This window comes from Mauremys reevesii, linkage group 1, assembly GCF_016161935.1.
Source record: "Mauremys reevesii isolate NIE-2019 linkage group 1, ASM1616193v1, whole genome shotgun sequence".
Lineage (NCBI taxonomy): Eukaryota > Metazoa > Chordata > Testudines > Geoemydidae > Mauremys > Mauremys reevesii.
The window spans coordinates 25,160,642-25,188,330 of record NC_052623.1 but is presented as its reverse complement, the minus strand read 5'-3'; the positions used below and the strand labels follow the sequence as shown (position 1 = coordinate 25,188,330).

Genomic DNA, 27,689 nt, shown 5'->3' with positions numbered 1-27,689 from the left:
TGACTAGTCCAATTAAAGTTTCTGCAGGATGGAGGCCTTAGAGTTTTCCCAAGACCTGCCTAGTCACATTTAAAAACATGTTTACAAACACACTTTATGCTTTAAAACACTAGCATAGAGTAGTGCAGCTCCCCCCATCCTTGTTGTCACTCTTCACACCGAGTAGACCCTTGTAAGCAAGGGTTACCAGTAAATACATAGGTAACGTTGCTTTAGTGGCGTTTAAAAGCATGTTAGCTAATATGTTTATAAACTCAACCTGTTTCCTAGTCCACACAGGGCCTAAAGCACCCATCACTGTGATGTCCAAGCACCACACAAACAATAAAAATTAGCTCTGGATGTGCTCTAAATTACAGTTGCCACAAGAGAATGAAAACAAAGGGTTAACAATCAGCTCAACTCCAGGTCCCTCCTTTTTTTTTTTTTTTTTTTTTTTTTTTTATAAACACGGCATCATTAGCCCCCTCCTCTTCCACCTCTTACAAGAACTAATGAACTCCCTTGGGGAGGGGAAAGCAAGTAGAACAGGAGCTGGTGTAGCGATCTGTAGTTTGCCTTGGTGTCCCCTCCTAGGCAGCAGCAGGACCAAGGGTTTGCAGAGCACCCTGGCAGGACCATGACACACACACACTGGGGCCACAGCGGACAACCTTTCACCAGGGGCAAAAAGTAGCTTCCCTGCCCAGGCGCTGAACGCACCAGGAGCTGCAGCAGCAGCCAGGGGCAGAGGAGAAGGGAGGCGATGGCCGTGCAAGCTGCTATCCTCAACCCCCATCACTTCATCCCCTTCTGCTTCCCTGGCTCCGGGGGCCTGGCGGACTATGTTGACCTTGAGAAGAGCTACGAGGACCGGGGAGCCGCTCTCCTGGGAGGAGGAGGCGTGGGGGGAGGAGACGACCCAGGGGATTTTAAAGAAGCCACCAGGGACCTGCTGAGCTTCATAGACTCGGCGTCCAGCAACATCAAGCTGGCGCTGGACAAGCCGGTCAAGTCCAAGAGGAAAGTGAACCACAGGAAGTACCTGCAGAAGCAGATCAAGCGCTGCACGGGCATCATCGCCTCCGCCCCTGCAGCGCCAGCCCCGGCCGGGGGCCAGGAGCTGCCCAAGCGGCCGGCCCCGCCGGCAGGGGCCGCCTCGCCCCAGCCCTCCTGCCCGCCCGGCCCCGCCGGCCATTGCAAGCCCCTGCCAAGCGGGAGGCCTCGCAGGCGGCCAGCAGCCTGCAGAGCAAGAGCCTGGCCGCCCTCTTCGACTCCCTGCACCAGGGCCGGGCGGGCGAGAAGGGCCCGGCCGGCGGCGGGGGCGGCAGCGGCGGGGGCGGCCCCCGCAAGGTGCCGCTGCGCAACCGCAACCTGCCGCCTTCGTTCTTCACCGAGCCGGTGGCGCCGCCGCCCCGCGCCCCGCCGCTCAGCGCCAGCCCCCAGGCGCCGGAGCGGGGCGGCGGCAGCCCGGAGGCGGCGGACTTCTTCGAGCTGCTGGGGCCCGACTACGGCGGCCTCCTCCCGGAGCAGCCCCCCGCGCCGGAGGGTTTCCCGGCCCGCCTGCCCCCGGAGCTGGGCCTGGAGCCCGCCCTGTACGAGCCCCACCTCCCGCCGCTGCCCCCGCACCTGCTGGGGGGGCTGCTCTACCCCGAGCCCGCCTGGAGCCCCCCCGCCAAGAAGAGCCCCCCGGCGGCGGCGGCTTCCTGCAGCAGCTTGAGCCTGCCTGCCCTGGGGGCCCCGGGAGCGCCCATCTACCCGGCCAGCTCGGACCCGGCCCCCGCGGGAGGCGAGGAGAGCCCAGCCCAGCTGGCCGCCGCCTTCGCGCCCTACTTCCCTGACTGCCCCCTCCCTCCTCCTCCTCCCCCCATGCCTTACGAGTACAGCGCCGCGTACAACAGGGTGGCCTATTCCGGCCTCTAGGGGAGGCTTGGGGTGGAAGGCAGGGCCGTAGGCTGCTTGTAACGTACCAGCTGGCAAAAAGCCCAGATCACTTTAATTCCCCTCCCTTTACACTGTTTGACTTAGGACAATAAACTCAGAAAGAAAACAGGGGAGGAGGGGGGCGCTGTGGAATGGGGATCGCTCCCACTTAGCCCTTAATCCTGGGGCTGGGTTATAGCTGATGACTGCCAGCCTGAGGGGTTTCTGTCCATAGCCAGAGTGTTTTGGTTTGGTTACTAGTCCTGATTCTTCTCTCCTATACACCAGTGTAACTCCATTGATGTCAGTACAGGCAAGGCCTGATCCAAAGCCAACTGAAGTCAATGGGAGTCTTTTCACTAACTTCAGGGGGCTTTGGGCCAGACACTAGTGCCACAGAGAAAAAGGTCAAGCTCTTTAGATGCAGTAAATCTAGGGCCAGATTTTGCCATAGAGCATAATACCTGACTCTGCTAGTAGTCCCACTGAAAATAATGCGACTGTTTTGTAAGAGTGGCAGAATCTGGCCTTTAGGTTTTTATTTGCCTTCACATTCTGAACAGTCTCCCCTGTCCTTGTTTGGGTTCTATCACTGCACATAATAAAAATGTAAGCTATTTTATTCTTTCAGGTGTTTTTATAGCGCACAGTAACTACATGTTAGCATTTATTAGAGATATGTTTTTATTTTACTATAGGCAAATGCAATTGATTTACATGTCTTATGTTACATTGCAACGGGGGCTACTTTTTCTTTAAAGCAGCCGTGACCAATTGTAAGTGACTTGAGTTTAAAAGTAAAACTCAGTCAGCTCTTACAGTGTATTTAAAATCTTGTCCCACACTTGTGTGCGTCATAAGTGCTGGCAGATTTTCAACAGAGGACACAAACAAGTGCAAAAAATAATGTAAAAAAAATCAAGAGAACAACAAAAATAACTATCAATGCTGTTACCAAATCTTAGTGTCCTGAAATTTAACAACGTGTTGCAGAATATTGCAAACAGCAATTCTATAATAAATAAGTTAATTGATGGCATATGTTCTGGCCAAAACGTACTGTAGCAATGTGATTCCCACAAACTGTGTTGGATTTCTTTCAGGAATGTGTCAAAGCATTGAAAGTGACGCAGATCCGTTCTATTGTGTACAGGAGATTATTTGATAATCATTTAAATTATGTAAAAGAGTCTATGATAAGTCCTATAAAAATAAAGCTGCACAATGGCTTAAAGACCTGTGGCTGTTACTACTGTTGGAATGAAATACACTAGTCTCTCTCCCACGTCTTCATTTTTGGTAAAGTTCATTCACTAGATTTGGCTGGCGGAATTTAAGACAGCCTAGTGGTCACTTTTGTCTTTCCTAAATCCTCTGAAATGCTGTACTTTACCCTCAACAACCTGTTCCTGTTTTGTGTTCTCTATTGAGTGTTTCAGTAAGATACTGGAATGACAGGAATGGTAGCAAATTATTATAAAGCCAAAGTATCCAAATACTTACTTTCAGGAAACTAGTTCAACAGAATGTTAAGTTTCCTTTTGGGGGAGTTGGTTGGGATGCCAATCTTAAAAGGCAGCCCTGGATTTTGGCTTTGGGCCGGTTAGAATTGGATTGTTTGTTTTTAAACTGGGAGTCAAATGGACAAGAAGTGTGAGGTATGGTGAACCAACTAGTACTCCCAGAGATGGCAAATCTTTCTACCCTAGGACATTGAAGGGAATTAAGAATAAAATGCCTCTTTCAGTAACAAGTGCAAATATTTTTAACAGAGATTTCTGGTCAAGAACATTAAGATGTATGGAAGGGGAAGCATAACTTTAAATAATACTTTGGAAATAAATGATTAGTCTTTCAGCTAACTGTTTCAGTAATGGGCTTGATTTTACTTTTCAACCACAAAAATAATAGCTGATATTTATACAGCACCTTTCATCCAAAAAGATCCTCAAGTGATTTACAAATAACCTACCTATGTATACAGGAATCACTTTACTGGAAAGCAGGCACACTGGGCTGATATGAGGCATCTGTTTAATAACTGCACAGTGCTGTATTGTACACTGTAAATTCAATGCACTTTTAAAATATTGATTTTTACTATAGTTTATTTCACTAAGCTTAAAAGAATGTATAAAAACAATGGACAGCCAGTCCAGCCTATGTAGGTAAATAAGAGAACCCTGACTCCTTGGTCAGTTATAGTACAGAATAGCATCATACTATGTTTGCTCCATTCTGTATTCTTTACTTAGGCAAATCTACTGAAAAGTGTGGGAGTTTTGCTTTTTTTACAGAGTGTAGCATCAGAGCCAGTGTAGCATCATGTAATTCAATTTTAGATTGTCAGGACAAGATTGATTTCAATCTCATTTGAGTTGGTAATTTTTCTGCTGTCTGGTAATGAATGGTTTTGTTCTGTTCTCTGCGTGTGATTGTGTAGCAGTTTTGGACCATTATGTTTCCTCTTGGGACACTTCAGATCGAATGGCCTTGCACTGATATATTTAGCATAATATTACTTTGTCACTAAACTTTCTGACTTGAGGCATGCTCCTGAATCCTTTGCACACTCAACACTCCCAGCGACTTAAGGGAAATTTTGGGTGTACAAGGAAGGCAGGGATGGCCAATTGACTTTCATATGTTGAGAAGGGATATGTTTTCACCTGAACTTTTTATTGAGCATTTTTATTTGTCTCTCAGGCTATGCAAATCCTGCATGTGAAAATTTATAATCACTGGAGTCCTTATGCCATTCTATTTCAGGCAAAGTTCCCACTGACATCAATGGGAGTTTTTCCCAAGTAAGGACTAACTGAGGTCTTCAGGAATGGACTCTGGAAGAGAGGAATTGCAATATACCAGTTGTGAAGGTACTGATTCTGATTGGCCATTGCCCTGCACCTTCTGTGGGCATTGACATCTGTTCAAAGAGGGCATAAAATGCTGACTTGGTAGCATTTTACACTCATTTTGCACTCTTTGCCCTGGTGTAAATGACTAATCAAAATGCAGAGAGAGGGAAAATCAGTCTCACTGGGTCTGATGCTCCTCTCACATCAGTGTGAGAAGCAGCTCTGTTGAAATGAGTGGAGTTACTCTGGTATAAAACCAATGTAGCAGCCTGATCTCACTTCCACTGATGTTATAGAAGGACTCTTTCTGTTGACTTCAACAAGAGTTGGATCAGGCTCTGAGTGAGAGAAGAATCAGGCTCACTGAGCCACAGCTGGAAACCCTTTTCTCACCTTTTACTCAGTCCTTACTCAGGCAAAACTCCCATTGCCTTAAATGAGAATCTTACTGAAGAACTTTGGGATTTGGTCCACTGAATATATTTTAAAATTAGTCTTCACTTATAGTGCAAGTGTGTTTCTGGTATAGAAGTATTTTAGGGGTAATCTGCACAACCGTTATTGCAGAGCAAACTGACTGGCTGACAACACTAAAGCAGCTAACAATGGTTGAGTTGACCTAAACAATTGTTTCCCCCTGACAAATACCAAACAAAGGACTTCTATGCAACCTTAAAAAGGAATTGTGTACCACACTGCATGCCTTGAAGTGAAAGTGATTGGATCATTTCCAGATTGAATAGCGCCATCTACTGCCGCTGAAAGGCTGTGTTATGTTCTCTGTGTTTGTGTGGGCTTTTATTTTTGCAGGTTTGCACAAGTTTAATAATATAGTCATAACGTAAATACCATACAGAAGTCCCATTTACTCTTAAATACTGTTGGAAAATTACTTAAACTATTTAAAAGCCCAATACTGAGTGTTTTTCCGAATAAAATTTTTTATAACTGAGCAGGATATTGTGTCCAATGTGCTTTTACAAGAAGTCACTGTCTTCTTTTTTGAGAACTAAAATTGATCCTTTTTTTTTTAAAGACGTGTATTGTGTTCCTTTCAATACAGATAGATAGAGATGCATTTTCCAGCTGGTGCATTCTTCACTGAAATATATCTGTTTACTTATGAAGATCTATTATTAAATCATCAAAATAGCTACTTTAAAAAATGGCCCAGGTAATACATCAAATTTACAAAGTTCTGTTTTGTGGCTGAAATATTTTATGCATATTGTACTGTTTGATCAAAATCTTCTCTGGAAATGAATATACAAATCTGTTAATAATAAGAAGCCCTTTATTTTTAAACGGTGGAAACATATTTTTCTATAATGGTGATTGACTGATGAGACTATCAAAGGGATCACAACTAATATCTAGTATTTTTGATATCCCATGATTTAAAAAGCCTGCGCCTTTTCAAAGCACATTGAAAGCAAAGGGAATCTTTCCACTGACTTCAATGGGCTTTTTTGGATCAGGCTCCCTAATGTCTTGAAGACCTGAGGCTGAAATTGCTCTGATGTATTCTAATTATTAATTTAATAATGAGTCATCCATATAATGTTAGGGGAAAAAAGGTGCAGAAAAAATAATTGTAAAAAGTTCATTTTGACTGTGAATAAACTGCTTTTGGCAACAATGCACAAATGGAAGGTAATCCTGCAGTTATTGGCAACAGGAATAATAATATGTTGGCTGATTCTTTAAAGAATATGAGATGGATAAAAATTTAGTGACATGTAAGCAAACATGTTGGAAATATCAGGGGTCCGATCCTGCATGTCTCAGGGATTGGTGTGATTTGGGAATTTTCAGCATCCCAGACGATCATGTCCTACCAGCTCAAGTAAAGTGTCCTGAGTGCTGATTTGTGCCCTATCCACCAGACCAATATTTTTCATCTATGGCAGGTGGGCAACCCCTTATTCAAAGTCAAACTTCACCACCTTTCATTTACTATGAAATTGTGTTAATGATAAGTCCAAGTAATTTATTTGTGTGTGGGTTTCGAGAGCTTGACAGAGGCTACTTAACCTTGAAGAGTAAGGGTGTGCGGGAAGTGGGGGAGCAAGATTTTTTTTGCTTTAGATCATAACAACATTTTCAGTTTGAACTCCCGCCGCCTTCCCCCACCAACTTGGGATTTATGACCCACTGGTGGAGAAACACTGCGCACTAGACCATCCTCTCTGCCCCACTAAAGCTTGAGTAAGAAGAGCAAGATGTGTCCCTAAAAGAAGAATATGAGGATCGATCTGAGCAACATTTCTACTAAATTTAAAAGGGGCGGTGTGTGGGTCTTTTCCTCTTTTCCTTTGAAAAAATCTGTGGTGGTGACATACTTTATTTGGTGAGGAAGTTAGGATCTCCAGGGGAAGCAAACACTAACAGCCTGATCTTGGCCTCCAGATTAGGAAGTAGGGTCCTGTTCAAGCTATCTGGTGACATTTTCTGTAGTATAACCATTGACATGGAAAGGCTACGTTTCATGATGCTGCTTGCTGGTATTTTAAACTTCCATCCCTTGGACTCCAAAGCTTCTTTTAGACCTCTGAAAAAAAAAGCTGTCGTCCTGCTAAGAAGAAAGCCTTTAATTGTCACTATTTGCAAATAGTCCCACCAGGCCAAGAGACAGGCCTGGCTAACCTGGCAGGAAGAACAGCAGAAAAGCCTACAGGATTTTATAAGAGATCAGGCCAGCGTGCAGCAGCAACTCCTGCAACGAATGGTGAGTCCCGCAGTAGGGGATGGCACCCGGCCGCCAGGCTTGGGACTCTGTAAAATGGGGCCAGCAGATGACCTGGATGCCTTCCTTGGTATGTTCCAGCGGACAGCCACGGGTACCTGGGCCCTATGTCTGGCTCACTACCTAGCGGGCAAAGCTCAAGTGGTCTATGTGGCATTGAGTGACAAACAGGCCTGGAACCATGAGGCGGTGAGGGTGGCTGTCCTAGACCGGGTGGGCTGTCGGCAGAGAAATACCGCCAAAAATTCCAGTCGGCCTGATGGACGGGGGCTGTGCAGCCCCGGGCATTCACCCAGGGACTGATGGACTGGGCCACCCACTGGCTGAGGCCTGAGATGCAAATGGTGGGGGAAATAACGGACGCCCTAGTCCTAGAACAATTGCTACAGGGCCTCCCTGATTCTATCCGAGTCTGGGTCAGGCAACATCAGCCAAGTACAGTCGATGCAGCGGTCAAGCTGACCGAGGAATACACGGAGGTAGACATCCCCTGAAGGGAGGGCCAACCATATAAGGACACAGAGTGGGGAAAAAAAAAGAGAGAACCCCTCCCTGGGAAAGGCCTGGAGAGGAAGAAGGAGGAACTCTGAGAAGCTCCCAATAGAGCCGGTGTGATCGTTTGCTGGCAGTTCAGGCGGCCAGGACATAAAAACGGAGATTGCCCAGACATGGAATGTGGGTGGGCCGAATTTTGCGGTTGGACTAATGCTGGAGGGAGGGAAAGGGGAGCAGAGGCTGTCCACCATCCCAGTGAGGGTGGGAGGGAAACCCCAGAGGAGCCTGGTGGATAGAGCTTCAGCCTGCTCGCTTGTCCAGAGGGGGCCGGTAAAACAGCAGTGGATAATTCCAGGTGCACAGATGGCCCTGGAGTGTATCCACAGGGACAGGAAATACTGCCCGATGACCCAGGTGCCCCTAGAAGTGCAGGGCAGATTTAAATGGAAATGGGTCAGGTAGTAGAGGAGTTACCATACCCCGTTGTGTTGGGTATGGACTGGGGCCCTCTCCCTGGAAGGAAAAGGAAAGATTCCCTGAAGAAGGGGGTGGGGACCCCTAGACTGAGAAGCCCTGGTAGGGAAGAAGAGCAGGGTCCTCGGGGAAGCAAACACGGAAACCCTAGGCAACAGAGCCCAGATAGGATAGAAAGAGGGGTGTGGGGGAGAACATAAAATGGCCATATTGAGTCAGAACAAAGGTCCATCTAGTCTAGTGTCCTGTCTTCCGAAAGTGGCCAATGCCATGCACCCCAGAGGGAATGAACAGAACAGGTAATCAACTAATCCATCCCCTGTCGCCCATTCTCAACTTTTGGCAAACAGAGGCTAGGGACACCATCCCAGTTAAAAGCCATTGATGGACCTGTCCTCCATGAACTTATCTAGTTCTTTTTTGAACCCTGTTATAGTCTTGGTCTTCACGACATCCTCTGGCAAGGAGTTCCACAGGTTGACTGTGCGTTGTTTGAAAAAATACTTTCTTTTGTTTGTTTTAAACCTGTTGCCTATTAGTTTCATTTGGTGATCCCTAGTTCTTGTGTTATGAGAAGGAGTAAATAACACTTCCTTATTTACTTTCTCCACACGAGTCATGATTTTATAGACCTCAGTCATATCCCCCCTTAGTCATCTCTTTTCCAAGATGAAAAGTCCCAGTCTTATTAATCTCTCCTCATATGGGAGCTGTTCCATACCTCTAATCATTTTTGTTGCCCTTTTCTGAACCTTTTCCAATTTCAATATATCTTTTTTGAGATGAGGTGACTACATCTGCACACAGTATTCAAGATGTGGGCATACTATGGATTTATATAGAGGCAATATGATATTTTCTGTCTTATCTATCCCTTTCTTAATGATGCCCAAAATTCTGTTAGTGTTTTTGACTGCTGCTGCACATTGAGTGGATGTTTTCAGAGAACTATCCACAATGACTCCAAGATCTCTTTCTTGAGTGGTAACGGCTAATTTAGACCCCATCATTTTATATGTATAGTTGGGATTATGTTTTCCCATGTGCATTACTCTGCATTTTTCAACACTGAATTTCATCTGTCATTTTGTTGCCCAGTCACCCAGTTTTGAGAGATCTTTTTGTAGCTCTTCACAGTCTGCCTGGGACTTAACTATCTTGAGTAGTTTTGTTTCATCTGCAAATTTTGCCACTTCACTGTTTACCCCTTTTTCCAGATCATTTATAAATATGTTGAATAGGACTGGGCCCAGTACAGACCCCTGGGGGACACCACTATTTACCTCTCTCCATTCTGAAAACTGACCATTGATTCCTACCCTTTGTTTCCTATCTTTTAACCTGTTACCAATCCATCAGAGGAGCTTCCCTCTTATCCCATGACAGCTTAGATGGAGCTGGCCAGCCCAAGCCTCTTAGAAGGAGAAAAGGGGCAACTGGAGCTCCCCACAACGCAGCTCCCAGGAGAGGAGACACGGACCCTGCTTGGTGCTTGGGAGAACCTGAGGCTCGTGGTGTCCTGCAGAAGGTCAGGATTGATCCCGACCCCCTACTGGAAGAAACAGGGATAAAGGAGAAGGAATGCCCACAGGAGTGCGACTCATGTGAGGACCTGTGGGTGGCGGTAGAGCTATGGGGGCATCCACCTCTGCACAGTATACTTTTTGTGGCTGGTGGGATGAAGGAACCCCCCCGAAATGCCAGGGATCACCCGAAAGAAGGGGAGATACTCCCCTGGACAAACCCCACCAGCAGACGGTGGAGAGGATGAGGAAGGAGAAACCTGGTGGTTCATAATGGGGGAGGTGTGTGACAGGGTGCTGGCTAAGGAAAACTGAGCCAGTTCCTCTGTCACATCAGCTCCAATCAAGGAAGGGGAATTGGAGCTGGCTGAGTAAGCCCAGGTCTGATTGGCAAACAGGGAACAGTTGTGGGCCTTGTTAGCCAGGGGCTACAGAAAGGCTGGTAGGAAAGAAGCCTGGGGGAGAGAGGAAAGGGAGAAGCCAGGGAGTTAGAGAGCGTGGTAGCGCATCTCTGTAAGACTGAGGCTATTTGTAGCTAAAAGACGGTGGGACAGTAAATGAAATAAAGGGCACGGGTGATTGCACCAGTGCAGAGGTCTCTGGCTGGTTTGTGGGCGCAACAGGGACAGAAGCTAGAGGGGCCCAGCTGCACCCCGTTATGGGACTATTGGATTTCTGGACTATCACCGGCAAGTAATAAAGTTCTACCGGCCAAATTCTGCCTTGAGTTGCAGCTGCACTGTCCCATTGCCTTCAGGGGGTTTGGCAGGTGAAACTCATTCGATTCTTAGTACACCATCCTGTTGTCGATACCCAGCAAGCAATGGAACCATGCTCTTTCTTTTAGCTGTGTGCGCTGTGTAGCGCTGAAAGGACATGGCTCTGAATCTACGCAATGGGCAGATCTGAGAAGAAGGGCTGGTTGGAAATTTTAGGCAAAAAATGAAATTTCAATGAAAAACAGAAATGAACATTTTCATGAGACCGCCCCCCCCCATTCCTGTTTTCTCACTGGAGGCTAAGTAGTAAGGTGCCATTTTTACATAGTGACTTTTCATAGTGGAACCCCACTTTACCGATTAGATATCATTGCTTCTAAACACTTTAATAAAGGGATATAAAGCGGTTACCAGCATTTGGGGCAGTTTCAACTACCATGCTTGCTCTATGAAGACAACCCACTCTTCAGTTTGTTAGCCAGACCTTTAGCTTCTTTGTCTATTCATGTGCCTGGGAGGAGTGATTCAAAGTCCGTCATTAATTAGTGATTTTATCTAGATTTCCTTTTCAGCACCAAAAGGTCACTGTGCCCTTGAAGTGCTAGCAAAACAAATGTCACAGGTTTGCACAGTAAGTTGAGGACCGTGACTAAGCAGCCTCTGTAAGTGATTTGAATAGGAGAGGAGTCATTTGGAGGAACTGGTAGAAAAATTTTCCCCACTGCTTGAAGTGGTGCATTGTGCACTGAACACACATCTGAGCTCCAGGGCTGGTATAATTTATTATTATTGTTTATGTTGCGGTACTGCTCAGAGGCCCCTTCCCGCTATCAGGGCCCCATTGTGCTAGGCACTGTACAGATGCATAGCAAGAGACAGCACCTGTCTGCAACAGTTTGGTAATTGGGATGTTCTGGAAGAGCTGGCAAGGGAATTGGCACTTCCTCTAGCCAGCTGGGGTGGAGTGCTTCCTGACAATGGAATGACTTTACTGTTATGTTGAACCTTTTGTTAAGGCCAGACCATATAGTACCTCCAAAAAAGAGCTGCCACCTCTTGAGTACCAAATATCCTAAATTGCTTCCTAAGCCTTCTGGGTCCCAAAAGCCCCAGTTGTTCTCTACGCAGCTGCCGAAACCTCGAGCTCCCTTCTTGAAGCTTTTCCAATGTAGTTAGGGATTGTCAAAAGAAAAATCTGTGGCCCATTGAAACTTGGATCAGCATAAGACATTGATTTTCATAGCAAAATAAGTATAGCACAATGGCTGAGTCAACGGGTCTGTTATTCATCTTCATATTTGATTTAATAGAAATCTCTATTTTGAATTCATCTGTGTCTTCCACAGAATTTTCATTTTGCTGCATCACCAGAACCCAGGGCCTTGCCACCAAATTTAGGTTCAGCTTGCCATAGGTACGTGGGCTGTGTGTCACTGATTGTAGAGGATATGGAAAAAATAGAAAGTGTGCAGAGAAGAGCTACAACAATGATTCAAGAGCTGGAAAAAATGCCTTATAGTGAGAGACTTAAAAAGCTCAATCTATTAGTTTATCAAGATCAAGAGGTAACTTGATTACAGTGTATAAGTACCTTCACAGGGAGAAAACACCAGGTACTAAAGTGCTCTATAATTAAGGCTACATTTTAGTCACGAGTATTTTTAGTAAAAGTCACGGACAGGTCTCGGGCAGTAAACAAAAATTCATGGCCCATGACCTGTCCATGACTTTTACTATATACCCCTAACCAAAACTTGGACAGGGAGCCGTGGGTGCTCTTGGGGGGTGTCCGGGGGTGCTGCCGGTGCTGGGGGGTGGGGTGGGCAGCGGTGCATGGCCCAGGACCCCCTCTGGTGCTGGGGGGGAGGTGGGCAGGGTGCATGGCCCAGCACCCCCGCTGATGCAGGGGGGAAGGACCTGGGACCCCTGTTGGTGTTGGGGGTGGATTGGCAGGGCTGGCAGGGGCTCCTTACCCGGCTCCACATGTCCCTGCAGCTCCTAGGTGGTGGAGGGGCCAGGGGGCTCCACACACTGCTCCTGCCACTGTGCCACAAGCTCCAGCTGCACAACTCCCATTGGCCAGGAACCTCAGCCAATGGTAGCTGTGGGAGCGGGGCCTGTGGGGGCGGGCAATGCATGGAGCCCCCTGGCCCCTCCGTTGCCTAGGAGCTGCAGGGCCGTGCCAGTGGGAGCTGGGGAGTCTCCAACCCTAAGGTAAGCGGCCCCTGCACCCTCCTCCACCCCTGCCCGTAGCCTTGAGCCCCTTCCCACACACCCAAACTGCTGCTGCTGGCCCAGGGGCTGCCCAGCTTGGGCAAGAACCAGTGGCTGGAAGCTGAAGCCAGACAAGATTAAATTAGAAAACAGGCATAGATTTGTATCAGGGAGGGTAATTAACCATTGGAACAAACTACCAAGGGAAGTGGTGAATTCTCAATTCCTTCATGACTTCAGATCAAGACTGGATGCCTTTCTGGAAGTTAGGCTTTAGCCAAGCCCAAGTTATTGGGTGCAATTCAGGGGCGAGACGGTGAAATTCTATGGTCTGTGTTTTACTAGATGATCCAATGGTCCGCATTGGTCTTAAAGTCTGCGAATCTATGAGAGTTTGTGATATGAAAACCAAGATCTATTTAGGGATTGATACCACAGTCATCACCATAGGCTCCAAGCAGCCAAAATACATTTTTTTTTAAAAAAAAGCAAATACAACTAGATATGAATCAAAGAGATTGCATGGTGTTACTATGGGAAGGCTGATCAAAGAAGTGGGTTTCTCTTGCTCAGAAGGTGCTAAGGTTTGTGCTTATCCTGGCTGCAGTTCCACTGGAATGTAGCTATCGTGGGAAGTTGTGAGTACACAAAGTATTGTAAGCAAGACACAAGAAGTAATTCTTCAGCTCTACTCCTTGCTGATTAGGCCTCAACTGGAGTATTGTGTCCAGTTCTGGGAGCCACATTTCAGGAAAGATGTGGACAAATTCAGGGGTGGCTCTAAGTATTTTGCCGCCCCAAGCACGGCAGGCAGGCTGCCTTCGGCGGCTTGCCTGCAGGAGGTCCCCGGTCCCGCGGATTCGGCGGCACGCCTGTGGGAGGTCCGCCGAAGCTGTGGGACCAGCGGACCCTCCGCAGACATGCCGCCAAAGGCAACCTGCCTGCCGCCCTCACGGCGACCGGCAGAGTGCCCCCTGTGGCTTGCCGCCCCAGGCACGCGCTTGGTGTGCTGGTGCCTGGAGCCGCCCCTGGACAAATTGGAGAAAGTCCAGAGAAGAACAAAAAATGATTAAAGGTCTAGAAAACATGACCTATGAGGGATGGTTGAAAAAATTGCTTTTGTTTAGTCCGGAGAAGAGAAGACTGAGAGGGGACGTGATAACAGTTTTCAAGTACAAAAAGGTTGTTACAAGGACGAGGGAGAAAAATTGTTCTCCTTAACCTCTGAGGACAAAAAGCAATAGGCTTAAATTGCAGCAAGGGTGGTTTAGGCTGGACATTAGGAAAAGCTTCCTGTCTGTCAGAGTGGTTAAGCACTGGAATAAATTGCCTAGGGAGGTTGTGGAATCTCCATCATTGGGGATTTTTAAGAGCAGGTTGGACAAACAGCTGTCAGGGATGGTCTAGATAATACTTAGTCCTGCCATGAGTGCAGGGGGCTGGACTAGATGACGTCCTGAGGTCCTTTCCCATTCTATGATTCTGTGAAAATGAGAAGGTCCTTCAGGTAATTTGGGTTAATCTTATGCAGGGCTTTGAAGATGAGGGTCAAACCCTTGACTTTGACCTGGTTTTCCACAGGGAGCCAGTGGAGAGAGCGGAGTGCTGGGGCTGAGGTGCTCTCAGCAAGCTGCACTGCTGAGCAGGATGAGCTGCTGTGTTCTGAACCAATAGCTGAGTTTTTAAGGTCAGTGGCTTCAGACTGAGGTGTGGAGAACTACAGAACTTATATTGGGGAGTTATGAATGCACCGGGCACTGTGCTTAAGTTTGAATTGGGGAGGAGGGAATGCAGCATCCTCTCCAGTCATAGAAGCAAACTGTTTTTTTGTTTTTTGTTTTTTTTGCAACCAAGGCTATTTAGGTATCCAGAAGCAGGAAGACACCCAGGTGAACTCCAAGGCTGTGGACTAGCCTAATCATCTGAGGACAGATACCCTCAATGAAGGGTCATGTTATAGAGGTAGCAAATTCTTCCCACTAGCATTGCCTGGGTTTGGTCTAATCTCCCTAATCTGTTAGTCTGATGAATAGGCAAAAGCGGCTGACAGAAGTCCTCTAGAGCCCTCAAGTGGTTTGCTTTGAATGCTACAGCCTAACTATTTACTTCGAATGTTCAGTTCAAAATTAGCCATGAAAACTGAGGGTATGTCTACACTATGAAATTAGGTCGAATTGATAGAAGTCGATTTTTTAGAAATTGATTTCATACAGTCTGTTGTGTGTGTCCCCACTTAAGACCATTAAGACCATTAACTCGCTACCAGTCAGTTGGGTGTCAATTTGGAGTGGGCAAATCTACTGTGGGGGCTGCTGTGATCCAAGTAGCCAACGCAATCAAAGAGCTGCTGCTATCAAGGGTAGACACGCTGGGAAATGTGCAGGTCATAGTGGATGGCTTTCATGCAATGGGATTCCCTAACTGTGGTGGGGCGATAGACAGAACCCATATCCCTATCTTGGCACCAGAGCACCAAGCCAGTGAGTACATAAACCGAAAGGGGTACTTTTCAATGGTGCTGCAAGCACTGGTGGATCACAAGGGACGTTTCACCAACATCAATGTGGGATGGCCAGGAAAGGTACATGAAGCTCACATCTTCAGGAACGATGGTCTGTTTCAAAAGCTGCAGGAAGGGACTTTCTTCTCAGAACAGAAAATAACCGTTGGGGATGTTGAAATGCCTATAGTTATCCTTGGGGACCCAGCCTACCCCTTAATGCCATGGGTCATGAAGCTGTACACAGGCAGCCTGGACAGTAGTCAGGAGCTGTTCAACAATAGGCTGAGCAAGTGCATAATTGTGGTAGAATGTGCAATATTCCCATTGTTATTACCGCTTGCTGTGCGCTCCACAATATCTGTGAGAGTAAGGGGGAGATGTTTATGGTGGGGTGGAAGGTTGAGGCAAATCACCTGGCTGCTGATTACGCACAGCCAGACACCAGGGTGGTTAGCAGAGTACAGGAGGGAAAATACTATGATTGCAGTTGTGTTAACAGTAGAGCCAAGGGTTTTCAAAAAGATTGTACATCAAGACCTGCTTTACCAGCTTGAAATTAGCAAATGCTTATCTTTAAGTATATGCTTAAATCCTACTGGCTGAATGCTTTTCTGAATCAGGGCCTTGGAGTGATTTAATAGCTTCTTGGATTCTGCTGAGAGTAATGCCCCTTTAAACTTTATGATGTACTGTCACTTTATATTTTTCTGTCAATATGGGGAATTTTAACTTCTGTAGGAACTTTTTGATGTCAGTTAGGACTATATTGTCCATTTGTCCACATTTCCTGTAAACACTGTTGGGCTTTCTCCCATGCCACTGCTTTTACTTGGGAATGCCCCCTGGCAAAATTCTCAGAGCCATTACCTTATCCTCTTTTAAGTTTCTCTTTAAATTTTCCCTTTGCTGTGATGCTTGCAATTCACTGCCACCTGGCACTGGTTAGGCTGGTGACCACTTGAGACCGCTGTTATGACTAATTTATGCATGCACACCTGTCCCTAATCTTGTCCTCCCGCCTCCCGATTGTCTGTTTATTCACCTGTTGCACATTGTCTAGATTGTGTGCTGACTGGGGCAGAGACTCTGTGTTACAGTATTTATTTGTGCAGTGCCTCGCACAATCGGGCCTTGATCCCTGGCTGTGGTGTCTAGCTACTATTCAATATTAACAATAATATTAATTGTTGTTCCTGTCCCTTTTATATGTATTAGCGTTTTCAGTTGATAAAAGGTCCAGTTCATTTTTAGTCCGAGTTACTTTCTACAAGAGTTTAGAGGTTACGGTGACTCTCCCATGCATCTTGTACAGTCATTTATGCTTGTGCAAAGTTGTGTGTAAAATTCTACCCAATTAGAATGGTAACATTCTGCACCCACTTTGTACTCCCTGGCCTGATTCTTCACTGTCCTGCTTTGTGTAGTCATTTATACTTTATGCAAAGGGGATGTAAATACTACTCAGGACATGGGCACTGATCCAGCAAAGCACTTCAGCACATGCTTAGCATTAAGCATGAAAGAAGTCCCATGGGCCTGATCTAACTGATTGAAGTCAGTGGGAGACTTTCCAGTGGCTTTAATGGCAATTGGCTAAGCCCCATTGATTTCAATGGAGCTACTCATGTGTGTAAAGTTAAGCATGTGCTTTAGAGCTTTTCTGGTCTGGGGCCATGCTGTTGTTGCTATTTGGTTCTTTACCAGAGGCTGCTAGGAGACTGCTATTTCTGTGTCTGTTTTTGTGCTAATATAGGTCGCGGAGCTTTTTTTTAAAAGCAGAAACGTGTCCCAGGGATGTTTCTGTTACTCTAACGTTCCACAGCTCCATGTGGGAGTGGAGCTAGAGGTTTGTACTTATGCAGTTGAGCGGTAGGTCTGTCTCATATGGTGCTCCCTGTCCCTTTGAATATAGTCATCCCTGGTGAGCCTGGTGAACAGGAGCAGTTCTTTATCTCATCCCCTTCATAGAGAGAGGTAGGACTTTACCTGCAGATCCAGCTAGGGTCAAACTGATTAGGAGCTTCCACTTAATCAAACTTTTACCCATCTCACAGACTGTTTTCATCCATACCAGCTCCAACACAGGCGTTTATCTAGTTAGAAGTGGCTACTACTCTATTACAACTGTTCCTATGTGTCTGCCTTTAATTTATGGCAAGCTGGGGGAGAGATCTAGACGCAGATTTGATGGAAGCAATTCTATTATGGAATATGCTTAAACTGGCTTTTCTTTTACTTCTTAATTACAATTTTCTTCAGTATTATCAAAATACATGTGCCAGGATAAAATGTTTTACAAGGATTTCTTCTAATAAATTCCACTGGGATTTAGCTAAAGCCTAATTACTTCCCGTAATTGGTATGTGCAACATTGGGAGACTCAGGCCAACTGCTGATTATGAATTGTCCTTACTTTGCTAATGCTTGCATTTTCTTTTTGGCGGGTAATATTTACTGAGCCAGATGGTGGCCATTACCATATTCATAATGTTTTGTGTAACTACTGAAAAATAAAATCACATATGCACAAATGGAGTTTCTCTCCAATGCAGCTACTGCCCAAAGTGACTAGACTGTTTGGAAATTTGTAAGAATCTTTTCTAAGCTCCTACTGTCATGAGCGTGAGCCCTCACACTCCAATGGTGGCATGGCACCCGTGTGTACCACCATAGACGCACATTAGTTTCCTGGCGGTGGCTTGAATTCTGGTGTCTTCCCAGTCTCATTTTAGTGGTGTCCATTCAAGTGAGAGTGGGATGTTTATGATCTTGTGCGGTATAAGTTAGGGATTTTTTTTGTGTGCTCATGAGCTCTCAGGCAAGCACAGCTTGAGTGCCCAGAGCCTTCAGCTCTGAATGTCTCTTTCCAGAATGTTTACGTGGCAGCTTATAGAAACAGGGGGCAAAACGTACCATGAAGCCATCTCCCACTTACATGTCTCTCTGAAAGACGCTGCGTAAGAAGAGCTATTAGAATATGTGATGATGTCGCTTGAAGGTAAAGAGAACTTCAGTCTTTATAGGGATGAAGGGAAGGCAATGAACACAGTCTATACATTTAAGGGTAATATTTTGGCAGTGGAATTAGGGATAGATTGGACAGGAAAAAAAGACATTGTGGCAATCGGGTGAGACCTCAAAGAAACAGACCTGGATGTGGATAACTGGGATGATCACACTCAGGACCGCAGGCTTTGGAAATCAGAGCTTAACAAAGGTCTCTGGAGTTACGAGAGGAAGCCGTCCAGCCTAGCAGAGGAGAAAAGAGCTTGCAGAAGGCAGAGCCCAAAGTGGCAAAACATCCCCTTCAAATGTGTCAGCTGCGGCAGAGATTGTCTCTCTCGAGTGGGTCCGTTCAGCCACAGCCGTGGCTGCCATCAAACCAACTGAGTAAATTCTTTACCACTCAGGGGTGCATACCCATGGCCCCTCGAGACTGCAGGATGCAGACCTACCAATGATTCATAGATGTTAAAGACAGACGGGAACACTTAGTCTGACCTGAATAATACAACACAGGTTACAAAAAGAGTAGGTTGTGAGAAGAAGAAGAACCTTAATGAGACAGACAGACAATAAGTTTGTTTAGCTGTAGGTGAATCTAACTGAGGCATATTCAGATGCTATCCTGTACCAGCAATACCTCATGGCCAGCAGGATCAAAGATGGGGGGCAGACCTAAAAAAGTCAGTACAGTCACCTGACTTTTGTACATCACCTGAAAGAGAAGATCAAACGAGGATACTCAGCCAGTCAGTTTCCCACTGCCACACAACCACCGATCATTCTCTCCAACTGATTTACAATGCCCACTCGATCTTAACTCTACACCCTCAAAACTGCAAAAAATTGCACACTTATCAACACAGAAGAAAAACTTGAAATGCACCTCTCATATCAGTAACTTTTCAACATAAAATAACTATGACACACTATGTAGAATCTATTAATACCAAATAATTCTGCTTCTGATTTCTTACTACACAACAGAGCTACATATTCAGGCTAACAATTTCCACACATTGTACAATAACCCAAATTTCATAACAATGAACACCACAACATTCATTCAAATTTGAGTCAAAATAACGTTAAAAAAATGGTAGGCAGGAAATTGCAAATGTATGTATGCCTCGGACAGTGAAGAAATTGTATGTAAAATATCTGCAGACGAACAGCATTTGTTAAAGCCCCAGGCTTAATGGGTACTACATACCTATATATTACACACAAAAACTATGTTAAAAGAACATTACTAAGGTTGCAGAATTGAACACTGAAAAGTTAGGAAATGCCAGAATTCAGGGTGTCTGTGCAACCTTAATTCACCCCCTTGTGCATGCGCATTATGATGCAATCTTTTTATTACATGCTCACATACTACTTTTTCCATAGGACTCCTCCTGCCTCATTCAATCCATGGAATGGATGATGACTTACTTAATGAGCAGCTATTCAGTATTTGCTTTTATCCTCACTGTTCAATGTGTGCCCATAAACCATATTTACTGCCCAACTGTTCAATCTCTGCTCTGAAGACAGAATTCGTAATTTCCTCATTGACTTTCCTATGGCGTTCATCACTTTAATATCTGAGTAATTCACTACCATTAATTGGTTTATATTCATAACTCCTCCGTGAGGTGAGGGGAGTGGTATTATCTCCATTTTACAGATGAGGAACTGAGACACAGGGAGATTAAGGTCAAAAGTGTCCACTAATTGTGGGTGCCCAATCTGAGACATCTAGGACCTGCGGAGTACAGATATGTTTAAAGCACAGCTCCCATTGATTTCAGTTGCAGTTGGGAGCACTCATCACTTCTGCAAATCAGGCCCTAGGGTCTTCCATCAGGCAGCCAGGCAACGAGGAACACACAATTAATGACCACCTCTAAAAAGTTTGGTTTAAGTGACTTGCCTAGCACCCTACAGGGACTCTTTGGCCAACACAGAGATAGAATCCAATTTTCCAAGGCAGCCAACAGAGTAACTGATAGCAGCAGTAGGCTGTCATCCTCTATGTGGATCAGCTGTATAGGGAGATAAGACACACTTTGCCAGTGGGTTTCACAGACATTTGTTGAGGACAGAGGAAACATAAGACTCAAGAATCTTGGGTTCCATTCCAAGCTCTGGAGGGGAGTGTACTCTAGTAGGCACAAACTCTTCTGACCCCTGCTGCCATGTCACCTCCAACCTGACCCTGTTTCAATCCTGCCTCTTCCCCACTCTTGGTTCTTTGTCCCAGCCCTTTTCTCCTCACCTAGCCAATCCAAGTCTTCAATCCTCATGTTTATCTTCGCAGTCCCAGTTTCTACCCAGCCATTCTCAGTTCCCTCCACTCCACTGCCTCCTTTTCCCCAGTCTCCTTGCCCAGCCAGTTCCAGTCTGCCCCCCACCTGAACTCCCAGTCCCTGCACCCCCCGGGGGTAGGAGTGGAGCAGGGGCGGGGCCTCGGGGGAAGGAGTGGTGTGGGGGTGGTGCCACATTTTGGACACCAGTCCCACACACACACACTTTTAGGCAGCTTTCACCACTCCTCTCTCTGAGCATCCCTCTCCACTCTTACCTGAGGAATGGAACAGTTAACAATTTAAATCATCATCAGTGGGCATCAGACTTAACACTTAGGGATAAATGAGACAATTCACGCCTCTCAGACCAGGCTCTCTGCAGAGTTTTCCGCATACTGTGCTCCTGCTGCACACAGGCCTTTTCTTTGCTCCAGTAGAGGGATATCCAGAAGACTAGATAGCCAAGGGCTACAATGGCAATTTGGTAGGAGCCACAGGCTGCGTGACATCTGTACATAACTTCCCACAGACGTTTATTAACATAGTCAGTGACCCATCTTTCTTTTCTTTGGCTCATTCTTGCCCTGCCCATGACGTAGGGCCAGAAATGGCCTCTTGTCCAAGTTCAGCAACAGTGAAAACGCTCTGATGAACAGCGCTGTCCTCCTCTTACAGCTATTGGAAGAGGGCAGCCTCCTTTTGCAATCCCTTCTCGTTCAGCATAAACAACACACATGAAAACAAACACTGCACCCTTCCTGAAACAAACAGTTTGGCAATTTCTGCACTAATTTTTTTCAAAAAAAAAAATGGGTGTATTTTTTTTTCCATTTATATTACCTTGTCTGTCTATTCTTCTAACCTTATGTAAAACAAAATGTAAGAGCAATTGCTTGTCTCTGTATTCAAGCTTGTAACAGATGCAGGCAATGCAGAAAAAAAGAACATAACACACACATAACACATATACATACTTTTCTTTTTTTTTTTTATTTTATTTATTTATTATATTATCATATTACCAAAGCCCCTAAAATGAGACTATGACTCGTGTGGTGAGGTGTTGTACATTACTGCAGTGCCTGATAGTCCATGCCCCCCCCCAAAATAGAGTCTAAGGAGACAAGGCAGACAAAAAAAGGGGAAAAGAAGTAAGAATGCCCTGTGGTGTAGGTGGAGCACTTCCTGCTGGTCTGTTCCGGGAATTAGCTCATTCCAGCTCTGGAGCACCCTCTGCAGGCCGGTGATCCGCCTGTCCTCTTGGCCCCCGTGTCCCTCCCTGGACCCCGGTGCCCTTTTAACTGGGGCGCTGCCCCTGGCAGTACCCCTCTGATCTGGGTCTCCCCTCCCTGGGGAACCCCCAACCCACTATCCCCACTTTGCCTCAGTTTGGCTACTGCCCAGTCTCCATCTAGCCCCCGTTCACTGGGGCAGACTGCAGCATCAGCCACTCATCATAGGCAAAGGGGTTTGGACCTGCTGCCTTTGCCTACCCCTTGGGCTGCCCCCTGCAACTCCCAGTACCTGTTGGCCTTGTGCTAGGCTGCAGCCTGGGGCTTTCCAGGCAGGAGCTCCCCAGCTCCTCTTGCCTTCCCCCAGCCCTGCTTCACTCAGGTACCCTGTGTCTAGCTCCCTGCAGCCAGGCCCTTCTCCCTCTACAGAGACTGTTTGGGCTTCTGGCTCACAGCCTCTTAGAGGGGCCAGCTGGGCCTGATTGGAGCATGGCCACAGCTGAGCCTCCTTTCCCCAGTCAGCCCAGGCTTCTTGCCCCAGCCACAGCCTTCTCCTGGGCTGTTTCTAGCCCTTCAGGGCAGGAGCAGGGGACCACCCTGCTACACCCCCATTTTACAGATGTGAAGTGATTTGGATGTGAAGTGATTTACTCAACGTTGTAAAGGTAGGAACTGAACGTACATCCACTGCATCCCAGTCTAGTACCTTAAACACAAAATCATTTTTTCTCCCAATGCTTGCACACATCCTTGAAATGCAATTTTGGGCGCCCTTTGGGTCTTTTTCCAGATGCCAGTTCTCTGTAGAGGATGTCCTTTGGGAGGCACCCATCATTCATTCGGCACACGTGCCCGAGCCAGCAGAGGCATTTCTGTTTGCAGAGTGTTGGTATACTGGCCCGCTTGAGCACCTCAGTGCTGGTGGCTCTGTCCCTCCAGGAGATGCTGAAGATTTGACGAAGGCAACAGCATAAAATATGTGTTTTACAAAAAGTAATTTGTTTTTTTTAAAGTGGCCATTATATCCTATCTCCAGCAGATGGTGCTAAAATCTTAGTATTGTGCCTATCAAATAAGAGTTGCACAAGGCTTTGCTAGAACACAGTGAAATTAAGTATGAGAACAGAATAGTGCCACTTCTTTTCAGTGGATACCCTAGTTATATGGTCCTGGTTACATATAATATTATTCTAAGATATTTTCACAGATGTGCATGTCAGGTCAGCCACTCTTACTCTTCAATATCAACAATATTTTGCAATTCTACAGCATCTTCCATCTGGACATCCCAAAGTTCCTCACAAACAGGAACTTACTTAACCACACAATGTGCCAGAGAGATTGTAACAATGTCTCATCTCCCTTTCTACAGGTGTGGAAAGCAAAGCATGGAAAGTTATCCACGATCACATAGGAAGTTTTGGGCCAGGCTTCTGACTTCCAGTCCTGGGATAATCCTTTGTCTGTTAGGTCAGAATCCTTTCCCCAGTGCTTGTAAAAACAGTCAGAGGAGTCTGATCCATATGACATGTCAGAAGTATTGAGCCCAGTCACATGATCCAATTCTGCCATTGGAGACTGAGACTTTACAACCTGATCCGAGTCACTGATTCCATTGGCAATTATTACCGCACCCAACCTGACTAGCTCAGCTGAGTACCGGGGAACGCTCCCAGTGGAAGACGGAGAATCTTCTTATCCAGGTCAAAGAATGGTAGTGGAGCCACTCCCTGCCGAGCAGCAGGGTGGATAAAAATATCAGCATTTAATTTTATTAAAAAATCAGATTTTTAAAATTTAAATTGGACTTTTTATTTAAATAAGAAACAGGTTTATTTATTTAACAAAAGCTATTTACAATGACATTTGAATTTGATAGCCTAAATTTATAATCTATTAAAATCATTTCAATTAAATACAAACAATAATATTAAGCAGTACATATTTGCCTCCAAGCTTTAAAGAAGGTCATACTGCTGAACTGGCAATAGTCACTGGCTAACCACCTTAAATCCCTGTTTGCTGAAGTGCTAAACCAGCTTTTGACAGAAGTAGCCTCCTCTGCAGGGGCAGTGAAAATATTTTCTTCATTTCAGGTTATTCAATTGGTTCAGTTCAGTGACTAGTTCGTTTAGTTCTTTCAAAGTTAAGAAACCAGTTGGGAGTTGAAAAAGCAGGAAAGCTTGGTTTCCTCTTCCAATCTATAAATAAGCATTCGGTGTGACAGGATGAGAGCTATTAGTTTTAAAATCTTGAAGGACATAGTGATCAGAAATAATCAGTTCAACTCACTAACGACAGATAAAAAGAACAGGAGTACCTGTGGCACCTTAGAGACTAACAAATTTATTTGAGCATAAGCTTTCATTGGCTAAATTCGTTAGTCTCTAAGGTGCCACAAGTACTCCTGTTCTTTTTGCGGATACAGACTAACATGGCTGCTACTCTGAAACCTAACGACAGATAATACTTCCTTTGTCTAATAAGTCATGCAAAACATGTTCTGATTAACCTTTTTATAAACTTTTTTTCTTGTATATCCAGCACATTTAAGGGAGTTTTATTTAATAGGGTAAAAATCTGTTTTTGGTCATTTTTAACTGAATTTTAATTTTCATCTAGACAGAGCTTGACAAAAATACCAAGTAAAAACTTAATCATCTAGTAAATAAGAACTGCATCATTCAGCATTTTCTATCATAATAAAGACCAGAAAAATTAAAAGCCAAATAAATGTTAAGTTAAGCTATGCGATTGCTTAAATATATGTCTATCGATGTAGTGTGTGCTTCTGGTTAGCAGAAAGAAGCACCACGTTTAGTCTACAGGATATATTTAGTTGCAAATCATCACATTTTAATGGTTACCTACCAATGAGAATCAGCCTTTCTTTAAAAATATGCTATAAAGTATAAATGAAAACATGATTAACATCAATGACTTAAATCAAGGTTTCAGTTCCAACACTCCATTTAATACACAGTGCCCAGATTAGGGAAGTATCAGATATTAAACTGATAAGAACAGATACTTGATTTTAGCCAAGCCAAGAAGCAAACAATGACAAAAACTTCCAAGATCTTCACATGTTAATTAATGTAACATCAACCCCTGAAGGCTCCCAAGAAAATGATAGAATAAAACTCTTGAACAGTATTAAACAAAATCTCTTAATAGGGCTATTAAGAACAAGCATCAAAGCTGAAACAGTTTTAAAATCTCATTAACATTTGATAATATATGTTTGTTTACTTTTTGTATTTCACTCAGCTAGGACAGTGAAATCTCTCTCTCTCTCTCTCTCTCTGTTGTCTGTCCTCTGATACTTATTACTATTGTATCTGAGTGTCTAACTTTTCACTTCCCTTTACACTTTAATATCAATTTCACAGTGAAATTCCTTTTTTTTTAGTGAACTAGTTCCATTGAATAAAGAAATTTCTGTTCCTCTCTCATAAAACCCTATCGGGTAACAAAACCCAAAAGTGAGACATACATTTTTTGAGAGTGTCTCTTTAAGCTCCATTGTCTGTGAAGACTTCAAATGGCCAAATTTGGCTTCCCCAAAGTTGTTAAAATCAGTTCCATTCTGTTTCAATTTAATTGTCACTTCCTCCTTCCTTTATACAGGAGTAAACAGAAAACAACAAACAGATATTGAAGGAAAATTGTTAGGATTAATTTGCTGTACAAGTGAGACATTCATCATTTTCTGAACTTGGTTCATTTGGTCAGTAACAACGAAGCATGTGGAACTATGTATGGGATGTGCTAAGACATTGTCAATGTGCCAGATGGCTAGCATTTCAGGCACGGATAGAACAGTATATGTTGCTAAAACCTGGCTTTGGGAGCTGCATTCACCCTTCACAATACATTAAAAGGCCAATTTCCCCATGCTGATAATGTTGTTACCATGCTGGCTTGAGTCCATGGCTTCAGATGTAAAGGGCCACTCCGCTCTCTCAGTCCACTTGTTTTGTGTATCCAGAGCTGCCAGACATTTCAGACATTCTGTCAATCACTGATTACCTGTCTTCATTCATTACTGCAGCCATTACTTTCCATCTTGGAGCCAACCTGGACATTTTCAAGCTTCGTTTATATTTCCAAATAGGATGGGCACATTTTGCCCAGTTGCATCTTACTAGCCACTTTCTGGTATGAGCCAAAGTGCACACAGATGGAATTAATGGGCTGAGTTCTCTTTTCATCTACATCAGAGGAACTTCTTCAAAGTGAGATGTAACTGAGCCTAGCATTTGGCCTCATTATCATTTACAATATGGTAGCGTACAGAAGCCACAACTGTACAAACACATAGGAAGAGACAGTCCCTGTGCTGAAGACCTTACAGTCTGACAGTTCAGACAGATAAAGGGTGGGATGGGACACAGAAGCACAGGGAAATGAAAGTACATGCCAACGTTTGTATAGCAGGCCTGTGGCAGAATCAGGAACGGAACCCAGGTCTCCTAAATCTCAGTCAGATCTCTGTCCATGAGACCATGCTATTGCTTTCTTGCCTTATGTGGTCACCCTCCAATAGCAGCCTTAAGTACATGAGAAATACAGTGAAATCTTGCGCTAATGACCATGTAGAGCTGGAAGTGTGCCCAAAGACCCCAGTCATAAATTGGGGGGGAGGATCTATTTTGCCATACAGAAAAGGACAGTCCAAGCCCAGATGTGGGTACAGTATTGCTGCCAAATCATGGATGCCACCTCTGAAGAATCACTATGCTTTTTTCCCTGTACCTCCACCAGTCCCACTACTGTGTCCACAAAGGGCCAACCACAACTTAGTCCTCAATGATTTTTAACTCTTTTTAAAATGCATGTCTATAGTTCAAATACAATTAGTAGTGTTTAAATGCCAGCACATGCCACTAGAAGCAAAGGACAGGTCCTACCAGCTAGCATTTATAATCCCCTTTAGGATGCAGTGATGATTTTTTTCCCCCACCAGACAAATCCCTGCCATGTCAAAGGTCCTGTAATTGATCTTTGTCATTAAATCCAATAAAGCCCAAATTTACAGATCTACCTTGTTTCAGGCTAATGTAGATAAATGAGGTTCATGGTAAAATATTGACTTTTTCTTGCCACCTATGCACCTCAGCACTTTATGCGATGGATTAACATACAAGAAAGGCTGTAAAATCAAATAAATGACTGCAAGGAACAACTTTTATGCTCCTTAAATGATCTATGAGATGTAGCTATTTATAGTCAGGTGAGGGGAGGGGAAATGTAAGCCAATTCTAGGAATGCTGATACAGGAGAGTTGGGGGAAAAATTGATATTGGTGTGAGGAAACGTCTGTAGTGAAAGCCAGAACAACATGTAGTAATGTAATACTCATTTTTTCTGTGCCTACACCGTAGTATATATCAAATACTGTCAAATGCTGAATACAAGCAATTTTACAGACATAAGAAACAAGGTACAATGTTTTAAACAGTGAGGCTAATTAACCATAGGAACGGTTTACCTAGGGTTATGGTGGATTTTTCATCCCTGGAAATCTTTAATGAAGATTGGATGTTTTTCTAAAAGAAGTGCTCTAGTTCAACTACCAGTATTGGACTTCTAGAAGGAACTCATTTACTCCTATAGCCTCTGTTATGCAGGAGGTCAAACTAGATGCTTACAATGGTCCCTTCTGGCTTTAAAATCTGTGTACTGAATGTAATACATTCAAACAGAAACAAAAAAGCACATGG

The 27,689-nt window shown here is 44.8% G+C and overlaps 1 protein-coding gene, 1 long non-coding RNA gene and 1 other non-coding gene across 4 annotated transcripts in view; 2 read left to right on the top strand and 1 right to left on the bottom strand.

Moving 5' to 3' along the window:
• Positions 1–491: 491 nt before the first annotated feature.
• Positions 492–6,325, top strand: FAM181B (family with sequence similarity 181 member B). Its single transcript, XM_039542796.1, is given in 3 exon segments — positions 492–1,075; positions 1,131–1,189; positions 1,191–6,325. Coding segments are annotated over 3 exon segments (1,101 nt in total). The 5' UTR covers positions 492–745; the 3' UTR covers positions 1,903–6,325.
• A 6,547-nt stretch (positions 6,326–12,872) lies between these two features.
• LOC120395465 overlaps positions 12,873–27,689 on the top strand; it is a 96,118-nt gene continuing 81,301 nt past the window's right edge. For both annotated transcript variants that reach the window (XR_005592643.1, XR_005592642.1), the window contains exons 1-2: positions 12,873–12,931; positions 14,513–14,618. This is a non-coding gene — a long non-coding RNA (uncharacterized LOC120395465). The remainder of the gene's footprint in view (positions 12,932–14,512; positions 14,619–27,689) is intronic.
• LOC120396165 lies at positions 24,838–25,021 on the bottom strand. Its single transcript, XR_005593030.1, has one exon. It is a non-coding gene; the product is annotated as a U2 spliceosomal RNA (small nuclear RNA).